The sequence below is a fragment of the Abramis brama genome (assembly GCF_963993115.1).
Source record: "Abramis brama genome assembly, chromosome: 15".
Taxonomy (NCBI): Eukaryota; Metazoa; Chordata; class Actinopteri; order Cypriniformes; family Leuciscidae; genus Abramis; species Abramis brama.
Window position 1 is genome coordinate 28,246,797 of NC_139977.1, and position 20,363 is coordinate 28,267,159.

Below are 20,363 nucleotides of genomic sequence, written 5' to 3' on the forward strand. Positions count from 1 at the left end.
ATGATGGGTCTGTAGTCGCATCAGCGCACATCTCACACATTCACACACACAGTGGAGCTTCATAGTCCGGCGAGATGTGGGGGATTGTGGAGCTCGTGGCTTGTTTACTTATGATGTCCAGTCATGTGTCATCTCTGAACAAGGTAAGAGAGAATTCAACTTTGAGAATGAGTTTTGCATTTGTGTGCATTCATTGAAAAGCTTGTTAAGATATTATTGCAGAACTGTTATTCCAGAACATGCAAAAATAGACTAAATGTTTTATTTACTAATTGTATTACTAATTATCACTATAATGAATTATTCTATTTTTTTTAATAAAATTATAATATTTATTTTAATAAAATGGGACTCATGCATGACAGTGTTAACTTTATCAGTTGGAAGTGGAATGGCTTGTTTTCAAGAACATTGCAGTGGAGGAAAAAGCAGATTTGATCATGTTCAATTCAGTTCAGTGGGATTTGGTGTTTTTATATAGTTAAAATGATTATTCGCACGGGCGGGCACTTTGAAAGTGCCAGGATTAACCTCTTCAACAGGGCACACACACTGAGCGCAACGCAAGCGCCCCTGGCACGAGTTCAAAGGTCTTGGTTTCATGATTGGAAAAATATCATAACACAGTCTAAAATCACAGGTGCTCAATCCTGCTCCTGAAAGATTCTGCTGTGTTGTTCTAATCTAATACACCTGCACAATAGAACATATGATTGATCAGAGGTTTTTCCATAACTCATTAGCCTTATTGTTAAAATGAAAAGAGTTCTTCAGATCACCACACCTCCAGACACCTTTTTACAGATCCAAGAAAACAGTGTCAGTCAGTGGTTCCTCCAGTAGAATCAAAACTGTTTTATCTGTTGTTTTAAAACCACAAAAACAAGGGGATCAAACCATTCTAATAATACTTTTGTGACTTACCTGGTACTGAAAATGTTTGAAGGGCAAAAAAATAAGCCCTGATTTCATTTGCTTTCAACATTGACCTAAAAAAAAAAGGTAATATTGGCTCTAATCTTTTATCATTTACATTTAGTATCAACTTAGTCTCTGATGTTTCTACTGAAATTCCTATGATTTTATGGAGCAACTAAAAGTGTGCATAGACTGATTATTTGCTCTTGGAAGAATTTGATGAGTCCGTATTGAAATATCTGATATCGGTGTCTATCTTGGCAAATCTGAGTGTACTTTGAGACATTGAGATCATTTCTCTAACTCTAGAGGAGAGGTTTTTTTGTCCTCAGGAGAAACATCTTAGAAGGAAAATACCATTTGCTCTTTATTTCATTGCTGTCTACAATCTTAAACACCCTTTTGGAACCTTGTTTTTTCTTCACATAAATGCCATGGAAGATCTATTTTGGGTTCCCCAAAGAACCTTTTTGTGAACAGTTCTTAAAAGAACCTGCATTTTAATAATCTAAAGAACCATTTTCCACTATAAAGAACCCTCAGTCTAATGGAAAGGTTCCATGGATGTTAAAGATTCTTTATGGAATCATCAATGCCAATAAATAACCTTTATTTTTAAGAGTGAGAGAAATGTTCAATATACGTTTTTTCCTAAAGATGCCTGTTATTTTCAGATAAACCGCAAGACCTTGATGAGCAGGTGTGTTTGATTATAGTTGATCTGAACTCAGGAAGGTCTCCAGGAGCAAACCTCAGCATCCTAAATCATGGATTTGAGAAACATATACGGAAAGAGTGCAGAGACATCTTTAAAAAATAATAATAATAATAATATTCCAGCGTGCTGCAAGACAGCTGATTTTCTAATCCATCATATAGAATTCCAGCATCCTTCCATTATAATCTCCGCTCCATACTCCAAATGTATTTTATGGTGTCTTCAACGTCTTTTACGTTTTTCATCCCAAACGTTCCCATTGCGCCTAATGAGAAGTGTTTACCACTTCATTCAAAGCTTTCTTTGAGCCCTCCAGCTGTGGCGGAAGATGAAAGGCTGATGTGTATACAGCGAAAGTCACTTCAGCTAAAACGGTTGATTTACCACGAATAAAACCACACATGAGAAAACGACACCGAGACGTCACGACGCATCAAGAGCCGCACTTATCACAGGTCACGGCTCACTGGAGAGGAGGACAGGGCCCCAATACTCACTTTTGGAGGATTGTTTTCTTGCTTTATTCCTTGCACTTAATTGTTACTTATGCTGAGCACAAAAAATGTGAGGATATATACTGTATATATATATAGATATTCCTATTATCAATGTAAAGCCGCTTTGGAACAATCTACATTGTTAAAAGCGCTATATAAATGAAGAAGGTGACTAGATTATTTTTTTTTTTTCACATGCAAAGCTTGATGCCATGATGCTAATTTGATAAGAAATGTTTTATCTTTGCACATCATATTTAAAAAAACAAACAAATAGTGCCTTCGTAATCGTCAATCAAAATAACTTCCCTTTCCTCTTGCAACGGCATCTCTTCTCTTCTCTGATGATGGGCTCTATTTTAACGTTCTAAGCGCATGGTCTAAAGTTCAGGGCGCAATTACACTTAGGGCATGTCCGAATCCACTTTTGCTAGTTTAATGACGGGAAAAATGGTCGGCACGCCCGGCGCATGGTCTAAAAGAGTTGTCCCATATTCTCTTAATGAGTAATGGGTGTGTTTTGGGCTTTACGTACAATAAATCAATCCGAGTCTCATCTCCCATTCCTTTGCTGTTTACATGGCGGAATTTGCAAGCTGAAAGACCACAAGCTGAACGCTTCCCCACAGAGGAAACGGATCTGCTCGTGCGCGAGGTTAAAGCACGCAAGCAGACCATCTACGGGACAAGCCGGATTATATCTTTATGTACACAATAATACTCTTTTACATTGTAACCCTTTTATTTTTCATATTTAAAAATGTTTGCGTGCTGCTGCGCGTCCCTGTGTGTTTAATAAGCAGAGTGTATGCTGTTGTGGACCCGCCTATAGGCTCATATTACTAATGTGCCCTTTAAATACCAAAAAAAATACTGCGCCATGGACTTTAGACCAGGTTTCAAAAAATTTTAAACCTCAAATTGCCTCAAAATAGCAACGCGCCAACAATGCGTCTGAACACACCTCGTTTTCAGACTATGGGCGCACAAATGGGCGCAAATGCATTTGCTATTTAAACAACGTGGCGCAGGATGTGAAAATGATAACTGCGTTGGGCTGAAACTAGCAAAAAACACTTGCGTCGTGCCTGGTGCTGCATTGCACGGGATGTATGATGGGGCCTGATGTGTTTACTGGCGTGAGGGCGGGGCAACCTGTCACTCACATGAGATCCACCAATAGCAAACCACAACCATCCAATCAATTTCCAGTGGACAAAATCAAGTCCCGCCCTACATTTATTCTTGTTCAAGAAGCCGTTTCGCTGGGATATACGTCGCAATAAGGAAGAAATGTCCATCGCAAATATCGTTTCATGCCGACTTTAACAAATTGCTCTTAAAAGTGGGTCAGTCCAATTTAAAAAGTCTCAAAGGGTGATAGAGGAAAGGTAGAAACGAGAAGAGAAAGACTGTGTGAAATAGTGGTGGATGGTGGTGGTCCTGAGAGAAAAATTCACATGCTTCTGTTTTTTTCTTTGTTCTTGGCAGTGCATCAAAGATTGATATGTAGCTAAATTGCTAATTATCTCAGTTTAAAGTTGAAGGACAAAAAGCCAGTCCGGTTCCTCACATGGGATTACAGAGGATTTGACCTATAAGGAGGATTACTCATGTCCTTCGACTTTTATCTGTCCTCTCCTCATGAGGTTTACATTTCAGAGTTCTCACAGTTGTTATGTCAGCTGCTGTGTGAATCAGAGTTTGTGCGTTTGTAAGGACTGTATTTGTGCCACACGGGATTTGAAGCACATTGCGTTTGGCTACTGAGTGTTGATCATCGTTCTGCACCTGTGCTTGGTGGTTACAGTCAGAGTTGAGACGGGGCAACAAAGAGAGACAGAACTATATGATTCAGCATGGACAGAATAGACAAAGGTTTGAGGTCTGTGAGAACAAAATTAATATTTTTGTTCAGCATGGATACATTAAATCAATCAACACAGACAGTAAAGACATTTGAAGTTGAAAAACCATTCCATTCTACCATTCTAGTTCAAGTTAGTGCTGTTCTTTTGATTTTTCTATTCATCAAAGAACCCTGAAAAATGTATTACGGTTTCCACAAAAATATTAAGCAGCACAGCTGTGTTCAACATTGATAATAATCAGAAATGTTTCTTGAGCAGCAAATCAGCATATTAGAATGATTTCTGAAGGATCATGTGACTCTGAAGACTGGAGTAATGATGCTGAAAATTCAGCTTTGCATCACAGGAATATATTTTTAAAATATATTAACATAGAAAACCATTGTAAAAATAAACACATAAGGCATTTGGTAAGCATAAAACAAAACTCCCAAACTTTTGAATGGTACAGTATCATACAGTTGTTTTGCTGTCAGCATGAGTATATGGTGTAAAAAACAATATTGCTACATAGTTGTTCTATCTGTTTAACTCAATATAGCTATTAATTCCTTGGGATTTGTCATCCTGCCAGCATCTCAGTGGAAGAAATTCATCCCTGCTGTGGAAATCAGATTGGATTGGCTTATTTTAGCACAACACAGCTGACACTTGCCCTCTGTTTGTTTGGAGACTTCGGTTGCTGTCCTAAACATGCCAAATAATAGCTGGGAAAGAGGCAAACTGATTATATTGTTAATAGATCATCATGGATGTCAATGAACTGAACTGACAAAGACATATAGAAGTGTGGGGCAATAGAATAAAAACATGTTTGAACAGCGAGTTTGCTCATAAATCACACATCAATCACCCACATACCCTTCACACAAACATTATCAGACATGCGGATCAAGCAATACGATCTTTCTCACGTTTTAAATTACCAAAGTTGGCAGGGTTTGATGATTTGTGTTTCCGTTTGTTTTTTAAGAAGGTCTCAGAATTCCTGAAGAGGATATAAGTAATCCAAGATGTTAAACCCCCTCTCTCTCCCTCTCTCTCTCTCTCTCTCTCTCTCTCACACACACGCGCGCGCACGTACTCACGCACACACATACCTGCATGTATTTGTCTAAGTGCATTTATACTTTCTTTCTATAGTGTCTAAACTGATCTGAATAAGGACACACTCTGATGCGGTTTTCAGTTCTCAGAGGTCAAAGGTTACTCATTTGACACCATCTGTTTGCTTTCCACTCAGTCCATTGACAATAACAGCCCAGAAGACAGATGACGGTCACTCTGTAGCCATAAAGATGGTGTATTCTACAGCTTATGTGATTGATTTACTCATGTCAACATTCACTAGTTGATTATGGACTGGTCTGTTGAAGTTAAGATGTAAAGAAAAAAAATTGTCTTTAAATGATTAGCAGCAAAAATAAATTCGCCATATGACTTGACACTAATGACATTTTAGTAATTGAGTAATGATGGACACGGGGAACTAGGAAGGAGAAAAGGTCATAGGTCATTGTGGCACATGTGGCTGAATTCTGTCGTGTGGCACTGGTGACCTTTTGACCTCAAACTTTCATATCTGATGTCAGGAAGACAGCTCGGGTTTAAGCACTGATCAATACACTCAAGTCTCAGGCTGGTTTGCATGTCTCTGAAGAGAACTAAAGTGAACATAGTTTTGCAAAGTGGCAGAAATGACACTGAAGTAGGTCACTGGGTCACAGCACACAATGTAATTTCCATCACTTTCTATCAATTTTCTTTTCAGATCTTCGGGGAGGAACAAGTCCGCATGACATCAGAGGGATCCGACTGCCGCTGTAAGTGCATCATGCGGCCTTTGACCCGGGACGCGTGCGCCCGCTTGAGGACTGGAAGTGTGCGCGTGGAGGATTTTTACACGGTGGAGACGGTGAGTTCCGGAGCCGACTGTAAATGCTCCTGTACGGCTCCGCCATCCTCTCTCAACCCCTGCGAGAACGAATGGAAGATGGAAAAACTCAAGAAACAGGCGCCAGAGCTGCTAAAGGTAGACCTGATACTTTAAAACACATCCCATTAAACATATCCCATATCCCTTTGGCAGAGTTCTTGCATGATAACCGTAGTTTAAGTTCTTTCATGCCCCATTTGCAAACAGTTTTTTTTTCTTGTTTTAAAAATAAACTTCAGTAGTTTGTAAATGGTATAAGGATGACATATATATTATATATATTTTCTAAAAAATATTTATAAGCAATTTTATTTAGTACATTTATTTTATTTTTATTTTGTATTTAGATATTTTACTGAATTAGACAATATAACTGATTAAAGTCACCATGAAATCAAAATTGTCTATTATTTATTTTTTATGAAATATTACAGCATATGATGCATCCATACACATTATTTATTTATTTTTAAATTCATCGTAATCTGTAATCAAAATAGCTTCCCCTCCCTCTCCTTTTCTCTGATGATGTGTTTACTGGCGTGAGGGCGGGGCAACCTGTCACTCACATGAGATCCACCAATAGCAAACCACAACCATCCAACGATCCAATCAATTTCCAGTGCATAAAATCAAGTCCCTTGTTTGTCTTATTGTTTAAGAAGCCGTTTCACTCAGATATGAATCACAATAAGGAAGAAAAGACTATCACAACTTCCCTTTAATGCCGACTTTAAGCAAAAGAGTTTTGCAGAATGTAACTATACTATAAAAAAAAAACTTTTAAAATGGTAAAAAAAAGTAAAATAGTAAAAAATAGTAGCCTTTTACAAACACTTACAGTACAAACTATAACTATAAATAATATAAATGACACAGTTGTAATAAAACTTAATATGATGATTTAGGACTACATTTACCCATAAAAATATGTTACAGTAACTACAGTTCATTTTAATTTAGTAAAAACATGGTACATGTTTGTAAGGATAGCCTAAAATTGTACTTTTAAATTTAATTTTACAGATCCAGGCTATAAATTACCACTTGACTCACTTAAACATTATATTATTGGTATATTAATCAAATTCAGCATTAATGATGCTCAGACTATAACTTCAAACTGTTTGCACTTAAAAATATAAGCCCGACTTTACTGCAATGTACTAATGTGTTTGGCTGTTACTGATATGCTACTAAAAACATGACTGATACACAACCGTGACATAACTTTAAAAGAAGTAGGAAAGGAAGTGCTGTTTTTGAGGTTAATGGAGCTCTGACTCACTTTAGAATGTTAAACAGCAGAATTCTGGGCATGTATGCGGCGCACGTGTTCGCAAGTGTGTTTTTATAGCACCTGTCCTCTTTCCTCTGCACCATTCCTGTCTGGTTCACTCTTTCCATCTTTTCTTCTCTTTTGTCCATCTGTCTGAGCATTCCAGTCCATATCTCCACATTACACACACACACACACACACACAGAGCCACATGACAATCCTGATGATCAGTCCAAGGTTTTATATTACTATATTACTATATTACAGTCAGGCCCGGCTCCAAGGACACACGACTTGGGGGGGGCTTTTATATTTCTCAGACTGAAAAGAAATCGCATTTGTGGTGGGACCCCCTAAGTTTAAAATCGCATTGGGGTGGGGGGGTGTTGGGGGGGTTTGCCTTGGGACTGTTGCAAGCCCCCCCTTGACGCCAGTCCTGACTACAGCTCTGCTAAAGGCTGCAAAATCATTCAGGAGCCTTTAGTCAGTAGTTAAACACAATGGTATTAATATTACCTAAAACATTTGCTGATTGTGTGCTGTTTAGCTCCAAACATGTGGCTCTATTTTAACCTCGCTGCAGTTTCTTCATATCTGTTGATGCTGCATGAAGCTGTTAATCATCACGACAGTCAAGTTGTTACACGACTGAACTTTCTGCGGCACGAGTCAACAATATAAGCATATGAGGAATTTACTCTCATGGAAAAAAAAAAAAATTCAGTCTTTTTTTTTTTTCCTGTTAAAAACACCAGCTTAAATCTAAGCTAGTTTTTATGGAAGCTTGTTTCTCCCATGATTTTTTTTTTTTTTAAAGCTAATTGCAGCTTTTATCTCATATTCTTTTATTCTCGCAATTACGAGTTATAAAGTCATAATTGCAAGTAATAAAGTCACAAATGCGAGTTATAAAGTCCGAATTGTGAGATATAAACTTACGAGAAAAAAGTCATAATTGCAACATGGATTCCACACGGCCCAGATGTGGGCCGGATCTGTGCTGACACTATGTTGCTATCTGGAAGCTTGTTTCTGCTAGGGAATAAAAAAGGTACATTTTCCGAATTGAGAGATATAAACCTGCAGTTGCGAGTTAAGTCAAAATTGCAATATATAAACATTCAATTGCGAGAAAAAAGTCACAATTGCAATAAAAAAAGAGTTATATATCGCATTTCTGACTTTATATCTCACAATTCAGAATTGAGAGATATAAACTTCGTAGTTCTGAGGAAAGAAGTAAATGATGCAAGTTAAAAAGTCAGATATAAACTCGCAATTCTGATTTTTTTCTCTCACAATTCTGACTTTCTGAATTTATGATTCCAATTCTGTAATTTATACATAACAATAAATAAATAAAAAAAAGTCGCAATTACCTTTTTTATTTTTTATTCCCTGGAGGAAACAAGCCTCCAGAAAGCAACATAGTGTCGGCACAGATCCGGCCCACATCTGGGCCGTGTGGAATCCATGTGTACCAGATATGAGCCGGATCTGGGCCGACACTATGTTGTGAAGATGGCTGACCAAAGTAACAATATGTTAATCATTATTGTCAATCACTGACGTGACGAACTGTCAAATATTACTGCAGATTGAAAATAAAACCCAAGCAGCTGCTTTGTGAACCTCCAAAAGTAATTTTCCACTCATGTTTCATTTTTGAAAGTCACCTGATTCTTTGTGTGCAGTTGCAGTCCATGGTGGACCTTCTGGAAGGAACTCTCTTCAGTATGGACCTTCTTAAAGTTCACTCGTACATCAACAAGGTGGTGTCTCAAATGAACAACCTGGAGGAGGTGAGTGTGATTACACTGGCCGTGTGCGTGTGAACACACATGTGGACATTAATGAGCCGTGGCTGGGTTTAACTGGACATTCTGTGGCTACCCACAATGCTCTGGCTAAAGTTAACCGTTATACCACTTCGCTTTGGCTTGAGGGATGGGAAAATAATGTGTGTGTGTGTGAGAAAGAGTGGGACAGAGAGAGGAAATGACCAAAGGATGAAAACCACAGTCATGTAATAGTCACACTTATGTACTCTGTTTTTATTTCCAATTAAATTTTGCTCATTATCGGGTAAAGCTGGGCTAGAAATCTGCACCGCAATAAATTTACGAGATAATTTTTTTATGTATACTGAGGGTCATTATCAAATGCCTTACATATATAGTCTGAGACCACTAGTGAAAATGCTTCTAGTTTGCATTTTTCTAATTGAATTATACTTTTAATTTAATTACACACAGTCCCGTTTGGTACTAAAGTTTGGGGTCAGTAAGTTTTTTTGAAAGAAATTAAAGTAAAGACATTCATAATGTTATGAACGATTTCTATTATTTCAAATAAATGCTGTTCTTTTATTCATCAAAGAATTTTTAAAATGTATCACTGAAAAAAAATGCATCAGTTTCCACAAAAATATTAAGCAACACAACTGTTTTCAGCATTGATTATAATAATACTAAATGTTTCTTGAGCAGCAAATCAGCATATTAGAATGATTTAAGAATGATTGTGTGACATTGGAGACTGAAGTAATGATGCTGAAATTCAGCTTTGCATCTCAAGTGTTTTAAAATACATTCAAACAGAAAACAGTTATATCACATGTAATAATATTTCACAATATTACCATTTTTATTGTATTTATGATTAAAAAAATGCAGCCTCGGTGAGCATAAGAGAATATAGACTATATTAGCAGCATAACAGTTTGAGTAAAATGTTTATGCAGATGTATTTATGTACAGTTAAATGCAGAAGTGTTGTTGTATGTAGTAGTATGATGTAAAGCCGTGTACCTCATCCAGATGATAAAGATGAACCTCACTCGGGAGAATGACTTTGTGAGGGACAGTGTGGCGACTCTGACCAATCAGCTACGGCAGTACGAGAACCATTCTGACATCATGATGAGCATAAAGAAGGAGCTGTCCAATCTGGGCCTTCAGCTGCTGCAGAAAGACTCCTCCTCCTCAGGCCCTAAAAGCAAAGCACAGGTAAGTAAGGGTCATGACCTTTCATCTCTGACTTTGATGGTTTAGGACTAGGTTGTGTTCAGAATGGAATACTGCATACAGTTCAGTTTACTGCATTTATTTTTTTTTTATAGTATGTGAAAATTATTCAATTTAATTCACTTAAAGGGGTCCAATTATGCTTTTTACATTTTCAGCTTTCTTTAGTGTTGCTGATTGAGTATGAAAAAGGTCTGCAAAGTTACAAAGTACAAAGTCAATTTAAAATGAGCCATTATTTATATCAGTGCACACTGTTTTTGAACTCCTTTAAATTACTTGATTGTAGTCTTGAGTTTCTTCCAGGAACATACACATCACAATATTCCTCATTTAAATAACTCCCGACCAAGGCATACGCAGAGAACGGGGACATAATAGGTCCCCAGTCCCCTTTAATAGTGTGCTGCACTATATCACATGATCATGTTCCCCATTTAATTCAGTGAGTGGCATCCAGATCCTCTCTGACATAAATATGGTTATTTTGCAGTTTGGCTGTGCAAATCAAATGGTTATTAAAGAATGAGATGTTGAAAAAGTTAATTTGTCAATGGAAATGGAAGTCACAGTTTGGTGCATTGCATTATTGGATACAATATCTCAGTTCTGTTCTGGCAGAATACAAAATAAAAATATGCATACTGTGTGCATTTGTAATATGAGACATATCTATATAACTGCATAGAGTTTATGTAAGTGTTAATATAGTTTTTAGGATGAGATCTCTAACATCTTTTGAGTTAGACATGTGTTATGATTGTAGGACACACTGGGGACAAATATCAAAGATGCTTCAAAGTTTCCAGCAAAGAAACCCGAAAAAGGGAAACCTCCACCAAAGCCAGTGAAGGAAAAGCCAGCCAAGCCAAAGAAAGAGACCACAAAACCAAACAAACCCAGTAAAACAGAGCAAACAGAACTGCCCAATAAAACCAAACCATCACAGAACCAGCCAGGACTCATCCGGGGAATCACATATTACAAAGCCACCAAAACCGATGAGACGAGCAACCAAAACAGAGGTAAGATACACATTATTTACACATTATCTTAGCCTCTAAAGCATTGGCATTGAATAAAAGACATTACTCTCTTTACAAACATTTCTCTCTTTAGAGATTGTGTAGTGAGGTATGAGTTAGCTAAATTCTGGGGAGTAACTTCACCAATTTTGCTTGCAAAGGCAAACTTATATAGGTCAGAATCACCTGGAGAAACATATTCTTACGGCCAATTCACACTGCACTCACAGACAAAGGTTGGCGTCAACTTTGGCATCTGTTGGCATAGACCGGCTCTTGTTATCACCAAATGAACGTTGAAACGGCATTTGTCGGGTCGTAGAATGTTCGAGAAGTGACGAACTGTAATCTGGTGATTGTCTGCGTCGTTCGCCATCTGTCAGTGCAGTGTGGATTGGCCTTTATAGAGACATTGTTGTTTCCTTTGTGTTCCCCATTGAAGCACAGCTGCTTGTATCCATGCCAGTCCAGACACACACACACACACACACACTTAGGTATTAGCACAGACACTTTCATAACTTAAGACACATGTGCACACGTTCATACACACAGTCATTCATTTTAGACCACTTCATCTGCTGAAAGGGTAGAACTGTTTTCTGATAGCAAGATAATGAACTATATTAATAATCCACTCACATAACCATGTTAAGAGCAGAATAAAATGCAGACGCATCGTCTGTGTCACATTATCCACACTAAAACAGAGACAAGAAATTCCAATTCCCTTTTCCCAGGAAAATCTGCCAGATGCACTGATGATAAATTAAATATTACACACACACTCACTTGTGCACTTCGCTATTTGATGGGGACAAACCCTTGACTTCTGTTTCTATATGAATTTAATTATAAATATACTAATGCTAAATCTAACCCTGAAATAAAACTTAGCATTTTTACAGTTAAAAGAAAGTGTTTTCTTTATTTATGAACCTGACAACAATTTCTGCTGCATGTACTGTGGCAAATAAAGTCCCAGATGTCCTCAAAGTGAGGTTTTGTCAGATTGCTCTCTCTTTTGGGGATATTTTTGGGCCCCAAACTACAGCCAAGTCCATGCACACACTGTACTCTCACATAATGAACATCTTACAGTGAGATTCGATCTCAGTATCTTGAGACTAGATGATCCAGCACTCAAGTTAACAGGATACAGTGTAGGATGCCAGCCAGAGAGTGTCTTTAGAGTCTGAAATGACAGCCAACACACACTAATGAATCAGTTTTAGTTTCTGACATGACATTCATATCGGCATTAGGGTTTCTACAAAAAACAGCCAAATGTCTCCAATTCAACAGTGTTTCCATTCATGTGGGCTTTCAGACTCACTTCCTGTTTAAGCTTTAGATGTGTGCCTCTCGCCTGAAAGTCTCCATAGTTACCGCCATTAGCTTGACAGTCTGTGTGATTACTGATTCTTTTTTTCCTGAGCTATAAAAGAATGATTCTGAAAGCACCACAATCAGTTGTGACTTGTAATGTGGTCTGATCTAATTTTGTGTTATCCATAGGCGTAACCTAATCGCTACTTCCCAAATTGGGTCCCGACTATTTCAGTGCACGTTAGATACAATCACAAGGAATTTGATTAAGGCATAAATTACAGTAAATGAACGGCCCTAAGATGGACACACTTTTGAAAAGTTTAGTCTGTAAACTAGCACTTTGGAAACCTCTCATATTGCAGTTTTGGTTTGCAGATAAAAAACCCAAATTAAGTTTAGCGTTAAATTCTCGAGATAATACAAAAAAAAAAATTTGTAAGAAAACTGTGCCACTTTGCCAACATCAAACCTGTGGATTTTATTCTGTGCACCATTTAAAGTTGGATGTTGGATATTCAACAGATATTCAAGATTAGGGGTATGGCACTGGTAACAGCCCTGGAGATGTTGGAAGACGCTGTATATAAGGAAACACGACTATGCAAGCATTCAGTTTGCAGGTGTACGATTATCAACAGAGGATGATTTACAGTTTTAATGCACACTTTTCTCTATCAGGGTACACCTTTCGTGTTGTGGGTCAAATAGATCCGCATTTGGTTTCCATGCAATTCTCCAAAAATAAAAAATAAATCATGTAAATACATAAAACCTATAGATATTAGGTAGCCCCGCCCCTTTTCAGCACTGCACTCGTTGTGTTCTGTCTTCCGGTTTGTATAACTTTCGTTTGCTTTTAGTTTGCTTTTCATTATTTCCTGTGGTCTTTGTTGCTCTAATCAGTTACCATGGCATTTCATTGGATCATTACACCTGTTAATCTCTTAGTTCACTATTAAGTATTCTTAAGTTCCTGTGTTTCCTCAGTTCATTGTTGGCTATTGTTTGTGTGTTGAGCACTCTGTTACTCTATGTTGGATATTCTTTTATTAAATACCTTTAGATTATAACTTTTGACTCATCTTTGTCTTTGGACTCTTTGAACTTTGACAGTTACACAGCATTAGTCAGAATAGAATTACATAGGTTCAGTGTTCATCTGTTAAAAGAAACTATCTTTGTCCATCAGATGCCTTGTTTTTGTTCATGTCAAATTGAATGTGGCATCTCCCCTGACTAAGGACTGTTTAACTTTGTTAGCGTGTCTTGGCTATTGGACTGCATGGATTTGTTTGACTGGTTTAAGATAATGCATAACAGAGCTGTGATGCAGATTCAGTATGATCAGTCCTGACAGGAATGCAAAGCCAATACAAAATCCGGCGGACCGTGCGTAAGTCAAGTAAAAAATTTCTAATAAACAAATTACTTTCACTAATAAATACTATGTTTATTTTCGTTGTCCCACCCTGTGATCTAATGTACAGTAATCAAATCCATTCTCTCGTTAAATATAGCTTTCCCTCAATCCCGTGCCACTCTAGCAGGTGCACCACCACAGTAAATGTATGGTGAGATCGAGCGTGTTACATGCTCAACGTGACAGCGGTTACAAACCAGGTGTATTCATATTCTTGGAGAGCAGATTGGCAAAATACTCACTCAAACGTCAACTTGCTTTGTTTTTAGATGCACGTCATTTTGTCCTGGATGTGTTGAGTAATTGGTGTCGAAACAAGTTTAAAACTCAAACTTCAACATGTCAACAAAGCTTTATTGGCATAACGGGTAAAGAAGTACAATGTTTCCAGAGACTTCATGTCCACACAGAGCAGGTGTAAGAAATAAAATGAGTCTGTTCTTGGTTAGAATCTGCTCTTGTGTAGTATTTCTGAATCCGTCAATTCATATATTGTTTTTAGCATTTCAGTATTATAATGTGGTTTGTATTCATTTGACCAAAGATGGATTAATTTGATCTATTTGATGATTTGCATGAACGTTTAGTTTCATAACAACAATTCAGTAAACAAGTTTTAGGTTTCTGACAAAATTTGTCAAGTTGCTTTGATTTTTTTTCAGTCAAAGCTTCATTATATGCAAATATGTAAAGATGTTACCGCCAGTGCATAAGGTTGTTGCCTGGTATAGAGTGTGCACTGTGCAGTGCTTTTATTGAAGTGTGACATGTGAGATGATTTTAATATCTTGCTCTGTTTCGGTTGTATTTCTATCAGGTGAAGAGAAGCCTGATGAAACAGACACGTTGCTTGAGGTAGAAGTAGAGGAAGAGGAAAGTGCAATCGCTCCCGTTACCTTAGCAACAGAGACCACCCCAGAAACTGTACCCACGACAATAAGAACAACAACAACCACTCGTCCCACAACAACAACCCAGAGGACAACAACACCTAGCAGAACAATATACAGAGAGGAACGACCGGCCCCAACGATTTCACTAGTGCTGGACAACACCAGCAATAACTCATACATCGCAGGTACAGTAGGCCTAACAATAAAACTCAGTTCGTACATAAGCAGCACCACAAAAATGATCCTAAACTAAAACCTATTGGTTTAAAAATTATGTAAACTGGAATGAAATAATGCAAAATAAATATGAAAACTAAACTAAACTTAAAACTCTGGCTACATTTTTTTTTTTAACCAAGGGAAATGGTTGAATCCTGGCGCATGTGTGTTGTTGGGCTGAACTGTTGTTTTTTTGGCAGTTAAAGAGCACAGCTGTGAAGGGACGCTGGCGTCGGTGGATCTGCCAGTCAAACAGCACAGCTACGGCAGGAACGAAGGCGCGTGGATGAAGGATCCCACCGCCAGAGACTCCAAAATCTACGTCACCAACTATTACTACGGCAACAACCTCGTAGAGTTCCGGAACTTAGACAACTTTAAACAGGGTGTGTAAAATAATTCTGTTCTTTAGAGACCTACAAATTAATGATGTACTTATTTATTCAATGCAGCTGTCTATAGTATAGATAGACAGAGAGACGGATATTAGTTGGATGGTGTGTGTTTTGAGTTAAAAGCTCTGTTTTTTGTGAAACAAAGACAAGGCTTTTCCATTGGAGAAGGTTTGGATGTCTAAATAAGTGTAAATGTGAATGATTTGGATGTTTGGGAACAAGCCAGTTTGTTTGTGTCTGGATGTGTGCCTGTGTGTTTTGCTGAGTGAATGTGTGTGTGTGTCCCTGGAACAAGAGAAAGAGCTTGGAAGATGTAACAGTTGATTTTGGTGTGCTTTTCTATAAGTGTGTGTTTGTGTGCCTGTTAAGACTGGTATTAATAGATTTCTAAAAACATTTCCTGTTAAGACAGATCCAGGGGAGTCGCTTGAAAGTGACCTGTCTTAGCTGTGCTTTATACATCTCTACACCTATGACACTAGACAATGGAACTTTATGGCTGTGAAATTTCACTATTGTGACATTTACTCCAAAAATTTTACCCGCTTTCCTCTCTTTTTTCCTACAGGCCGTTGGAGTAACCTGTTCAAGCTCCCTTATAACTGGATCGGAACAGGTCATGTTGTGTACAGAGGAGGGTTTTACTATAATCGTGCCTTCACGAAGAACATCATCAAATACAATCTCAAGCAACGGTACGTAGCCGCCTGGGCTCAGCTTCACGACGTCGTCTATGAAGACACCACACCTTGGAAGTGGAAAGGCCACTCTGATATCGACTTCGCCGTGGATGAGAATGGACTTTGGGTAATTTACCCGTCTGTTGACGATGACTACGGACAGGCCGACGTCATTGTAGTCAGTAAACTAGATCCCAATGACCTGTCTGTCAAAAAGGAGACCACGTGGAGGACGAGACTGAGGCTAAATTCGTTCGGGAACTGCTTCATAATATGCGGCGTCCTGTACGCAGTGGACATTTACAATCAGAGGGAAGGGGAGGTTTCGTACGCGTTCGACACGCTTACAGGGGCAGAGGCGTCTCCGCGTTTACCTTTCATTAACGAATACGGGTTGACCACACAAGTCGATTACAACCCTAAAGAGAAGATTCTGTACGCCTGGGACAATGGACACCAGCTCACCTACAACATCAACTTTGTAGAGCAGGAAAATAAATGAAATCAGACTTTATCAATGCCATCTACTCTACACTGCAGCGAAGCAAAAGCCACTTCTTGTGTATCTGATCACGACTGCCTCATTGGTTCCACTGACAAACACCCTCATGAAACGGTTCATTGCGTCCTAATGAACTTTAATGTACATTTGTTCAAGATTATATAAGGACAAAGGGATTACATAACTTAGAAGTTTAGTAGTTGCGTGCTGCTCTACAGTTCTTGAATTCACTGCCACTTTCTCTTTCACATGATTCACGTTAACATTTCCAATGCACTGAACACCATGGAGCGAAGCGTCAAGCTATACTCGTAGTGTTGAGCATTGTATCTTTGACCCGTTTTGAAGTGCAACTAATGGTTACCACACAATTACACACGGCTTAAAGTCAACCAATTTCAACTTTGATCCCACATGCCACTGACCTTTCAAAGCATGATCACTGGACAATTCGCATGACGTTCCTGCTTTACTTCAAAAATGTAAAGATTTATCCGTAAAAATTGGCCTTCCGTGACAGGACAGAACTTTGCAGGTAAAATTTTTCAGAGTCACACAGTTAACTTGTCCTTAAGTGCACTGAAGTCCTAATGCGATTCATGTGAAAGGTTCTAAAGAGCTTTCCATTACAGCTTGTAGAACTTTGAATTGATTTTTTAAAATATCTATTAAAAAATGTTTACATAATTTACACTGTTCTAACCAGGCATGTCGCAATAAAGCGACAAACAATAACAAGTATGTACTGTATATGGTAACATTTTATACATTTAATTTTTAGTGTATACAAGTATAATAATGGATAATAAAAAAAATTAAATAATTTTTAAGTAATAAAATGTAAGTTATGCAAGTTTTTAATTACTCTTTTTTTTTTTTTTTGTCTAGTAAAAATCTAAAAAAACGTTAAACATGAAAACTTTACTTGAGAAACAACAATGCATAAAATAAAACTTTTTTTCATGGATTGCATCTTTAATACCAATGTATTTCGTCTCGTCACTAACAAATTTAAGTATAAAATGTTCAAGTATAAGTATGTTTAAGACAAAACACATTCATGTAAGTAAATTGGTCTTGTTTAAAGGATTTTAGATTTTACACTAAAGCATTTATTAAGAATAGGATTTCGAGCAGCAGACACCTATCCTTTGCATTTCATTGGTCCAAAATCCGTCTCACACACTGCGGACAAAGGTCTCGTATCGCTCCTGGTTAGGACACGTGTAAACCGTTAAGTTACGAGTTACGTGACATGCTCCTCTTTACTATAAATAAAAGCTTACATGTCATGTCAACTATACCAACAACATAATGCAACCACCAATCTTTCATGTACCTATAATGATATTCTATAAACATTACAAGCATTCAAGACACACCTGCAGGAAACTTGGTGCTTGTTTTCACATCAAGAATGTGCCAGAAAATTGTCTTCCAGTGTTTCGGCCAATATAGCCTCAGTGGACTGGTAAAGCAAAGCATGATAATGGAGAAAGAATGCTTTGTGTGCTAATGCGAGCGTATGATTATGTTTGTGAGTCTCTCTAATGACTGGGCAGGGTTACGTATAGAATGTTTAAACAGACAGGTCGTGCGAGGAAAGACTGTGTGATGCATGGGTACAGATACATATGTCATGTATAAACAGTGTTTACCAGTGTTTAGAATGTTGTAGTTTTTGTGGTTTAAAAGCGGTTTCTTGTCCTCGTGACCACTGTAAATAGCAGAATATTTTGTTTTGACTGAGTTTTAGAAACACAATCGTCCCAAGGGGAAGAGATTTCCGAGACTTTGTCAATGCAGCATGTCTGGTTTTAATAAACTCTATTTGGATTTTGTTAAATGTGCTGTTGGAGTTGTAAGATATATTTCTAAACATATTAAAAAGACTGCTGGGATGGATGGGAACAGTTTGTGGGAGTGTGTGGGTTTTGTTAAGAAAGCCTTGAAGGCCATTAAAATTTAAATGGACCCTATTTGTCTTCTTAATTTGTGTTACGAGTCTTATTGTCAATGATTAATCTATGCATTTTTGCAATCTTTAATCAAAATGCAACTTGCTCTTTTTGTGATATGACTTGATATCCAATGCAATGATCACGTTTCACAATCCAGTCAATGGGAAAATGGGTCAAATGTTGCAGCCGATTTATGTCACAATATGGCAGTAAAGTCATTGCAACTTTCATTTCATGCTGACTTGACAACTAAAAATTTGACAGGCTTTCTAATATTTAACAGTAGCTTGTTGCAAAATATTTGATTGGTATTTTTGCTAAGGAAGGCAATGCAGGCTGTCACATTTTTGATACGGTGTAATAGTTCTCCATTATGATAATTAGCGTTTCGACTGTGAACTTGGATCTGGATACTTAATTTCCTTCATAGAGCAATAATGTTTACTGGCAATAATTGGTTGCACATGGTTACATAGTCAAAATGTAATTATAAATATAATTGAATGACTTATATTAACACATTTTTTTAATTTAAACAATAAAATTACGGTCTAACTTTTATTAATGCCGTAATGCACTCTGGGAGCCCAAGCACCAGCATACTACTGTGAAAATCACACTATTAGAGTTAATCTGTAAAGAGATCACTGTAAAGCAAACACAGATACTCGCTGTGATTCTACAGATCAGTGCTGTTACATCAGTCATTTCCTGAGCCTGTTCACTCTGAACACATGCTATACAGTGTGCATTTAGTGCAATTAGTGCTTTGAAAAGTACTGTGAAAGGACTATACACAGTTCTTTGCATTAAGGATCTATATGACTGAATTCAAATGGTGTGTTTTATCAGACTTTGTTGCAATGGTTAGTGTTATTGTCAGTGGAGAAAATGTGTTTTTGGCGTTTTTGAGCAGGTTTCGCTCGCTGATGTGTGGTAGTCCAGTGTTTTTGGCAGTAGTCACCCTCTGTAAATCATTCAGATTAACTCAAGACATTTGTTTTAATAATTGTGGAGTGGTGTTATGGAGAAAGAAAAACTCTGTAATCTGCAATTAATCAAACTCACAATGAAGAGAATCAGGCAGCGGATGAGAGACGTGCCTGAAAGCGCTTTATGGTTTTGGCTGATATAGTTTCAGGAGAAGTGGGGACACTAGTTTCTCAGAAAAAACAGATGTGAGGATGTTTGAGCATTGCTGTTAATAATTCGCATTAGTTATTAATGTTGCCTAATAATAATAAAAAAACTCATTACTTGAAATTAAATAAAAAATATTTGCTTAGTTTGAGTTGAAGTACTAAAATAACTAAAACATAATATATTTATATATATTTATTACATGGCTTGGTTGAATTCTACTGTAGAATGCGGTCTTGTTATTTCTTGATAACAGACCGCTGCTAAGGATAACACCGTTGCCATGAAAAACAGAGCGTTGCTATGGATGCAGGATTCTAACCGTAGAAACGGAACGGACTATTTTTTTTAGCGGAAGCAATACAATCGTTTAAATCAATAAAATCCTTTTTAAATCAATATTTTGTGTCAGATTATTGATTTATTTGGTAGGTAGCCATGTAATAAGCGGGAGGTAGCCTCCGCTTCGCGTCGGGGTCCTGATCAGCCTGTCGGGGTTGTATTCGCTATAACAACCGCCTCGCTCTACATTATCCCTTACTTATCCTAC

General features: G+C 37.6%; 1 protein-coding gene across 1 annotated transcript; it reads left to right on the top strand.

The window, feature by feature from the left end:
• The first annotated feature begins 5 nt into the window (after positions 1-5).
• On the top strand, positions 6-18,691 carry LOC311097362 (olfactomedin-like protein 2A). The gene is made up of 8 exons (XM_084136974.1): positions 6-143; positions 5,776-6,036; positions 8,915-9,022; positions 10,040-10,228; positions 11,013-11,271; positions 14,841-15,101; positions 15,336-15,521; positions 16,099-18,691. The coding sequence occupies exons 1-8, from the start codon at positions 75-77 to the stop codon at positions 16,710-16,712; spliced, it is 1,947 nt and encodes a 648-aa protein (XP_083993100.1). The 5' UTR covers positions 6-74; the 3' UTR covers positions 16,713-18,691.
• Positions 18,692-20,363: the final 1,672 nt, after the last annotated feature.

Bases quoted from the DNA above. Each gene is read 5' to 3' on its own strand.
- LOC311097362 (XM_084136974.1), top strand. From the start codon at position 75: ATGTGGGGGATTGTGGAGCTCGTGGCTTGTTTACTTATGATGTCCAGT. The intron at 6,037-8,914 runs GTAGACCTGATA...CTTTGTGTGCAG, and splicing joins AGGCGCCAGAGCTGCTAAAG to TTGCAGTCCATGGTGGACCT. The intron at 15,102-15,335 runs GTACAGTAGGCC...TTTTTTTGGCAG, and splicing joins CAATAACTCATACATCGCAG to TTAAAGAGCACAGCTGTGAA.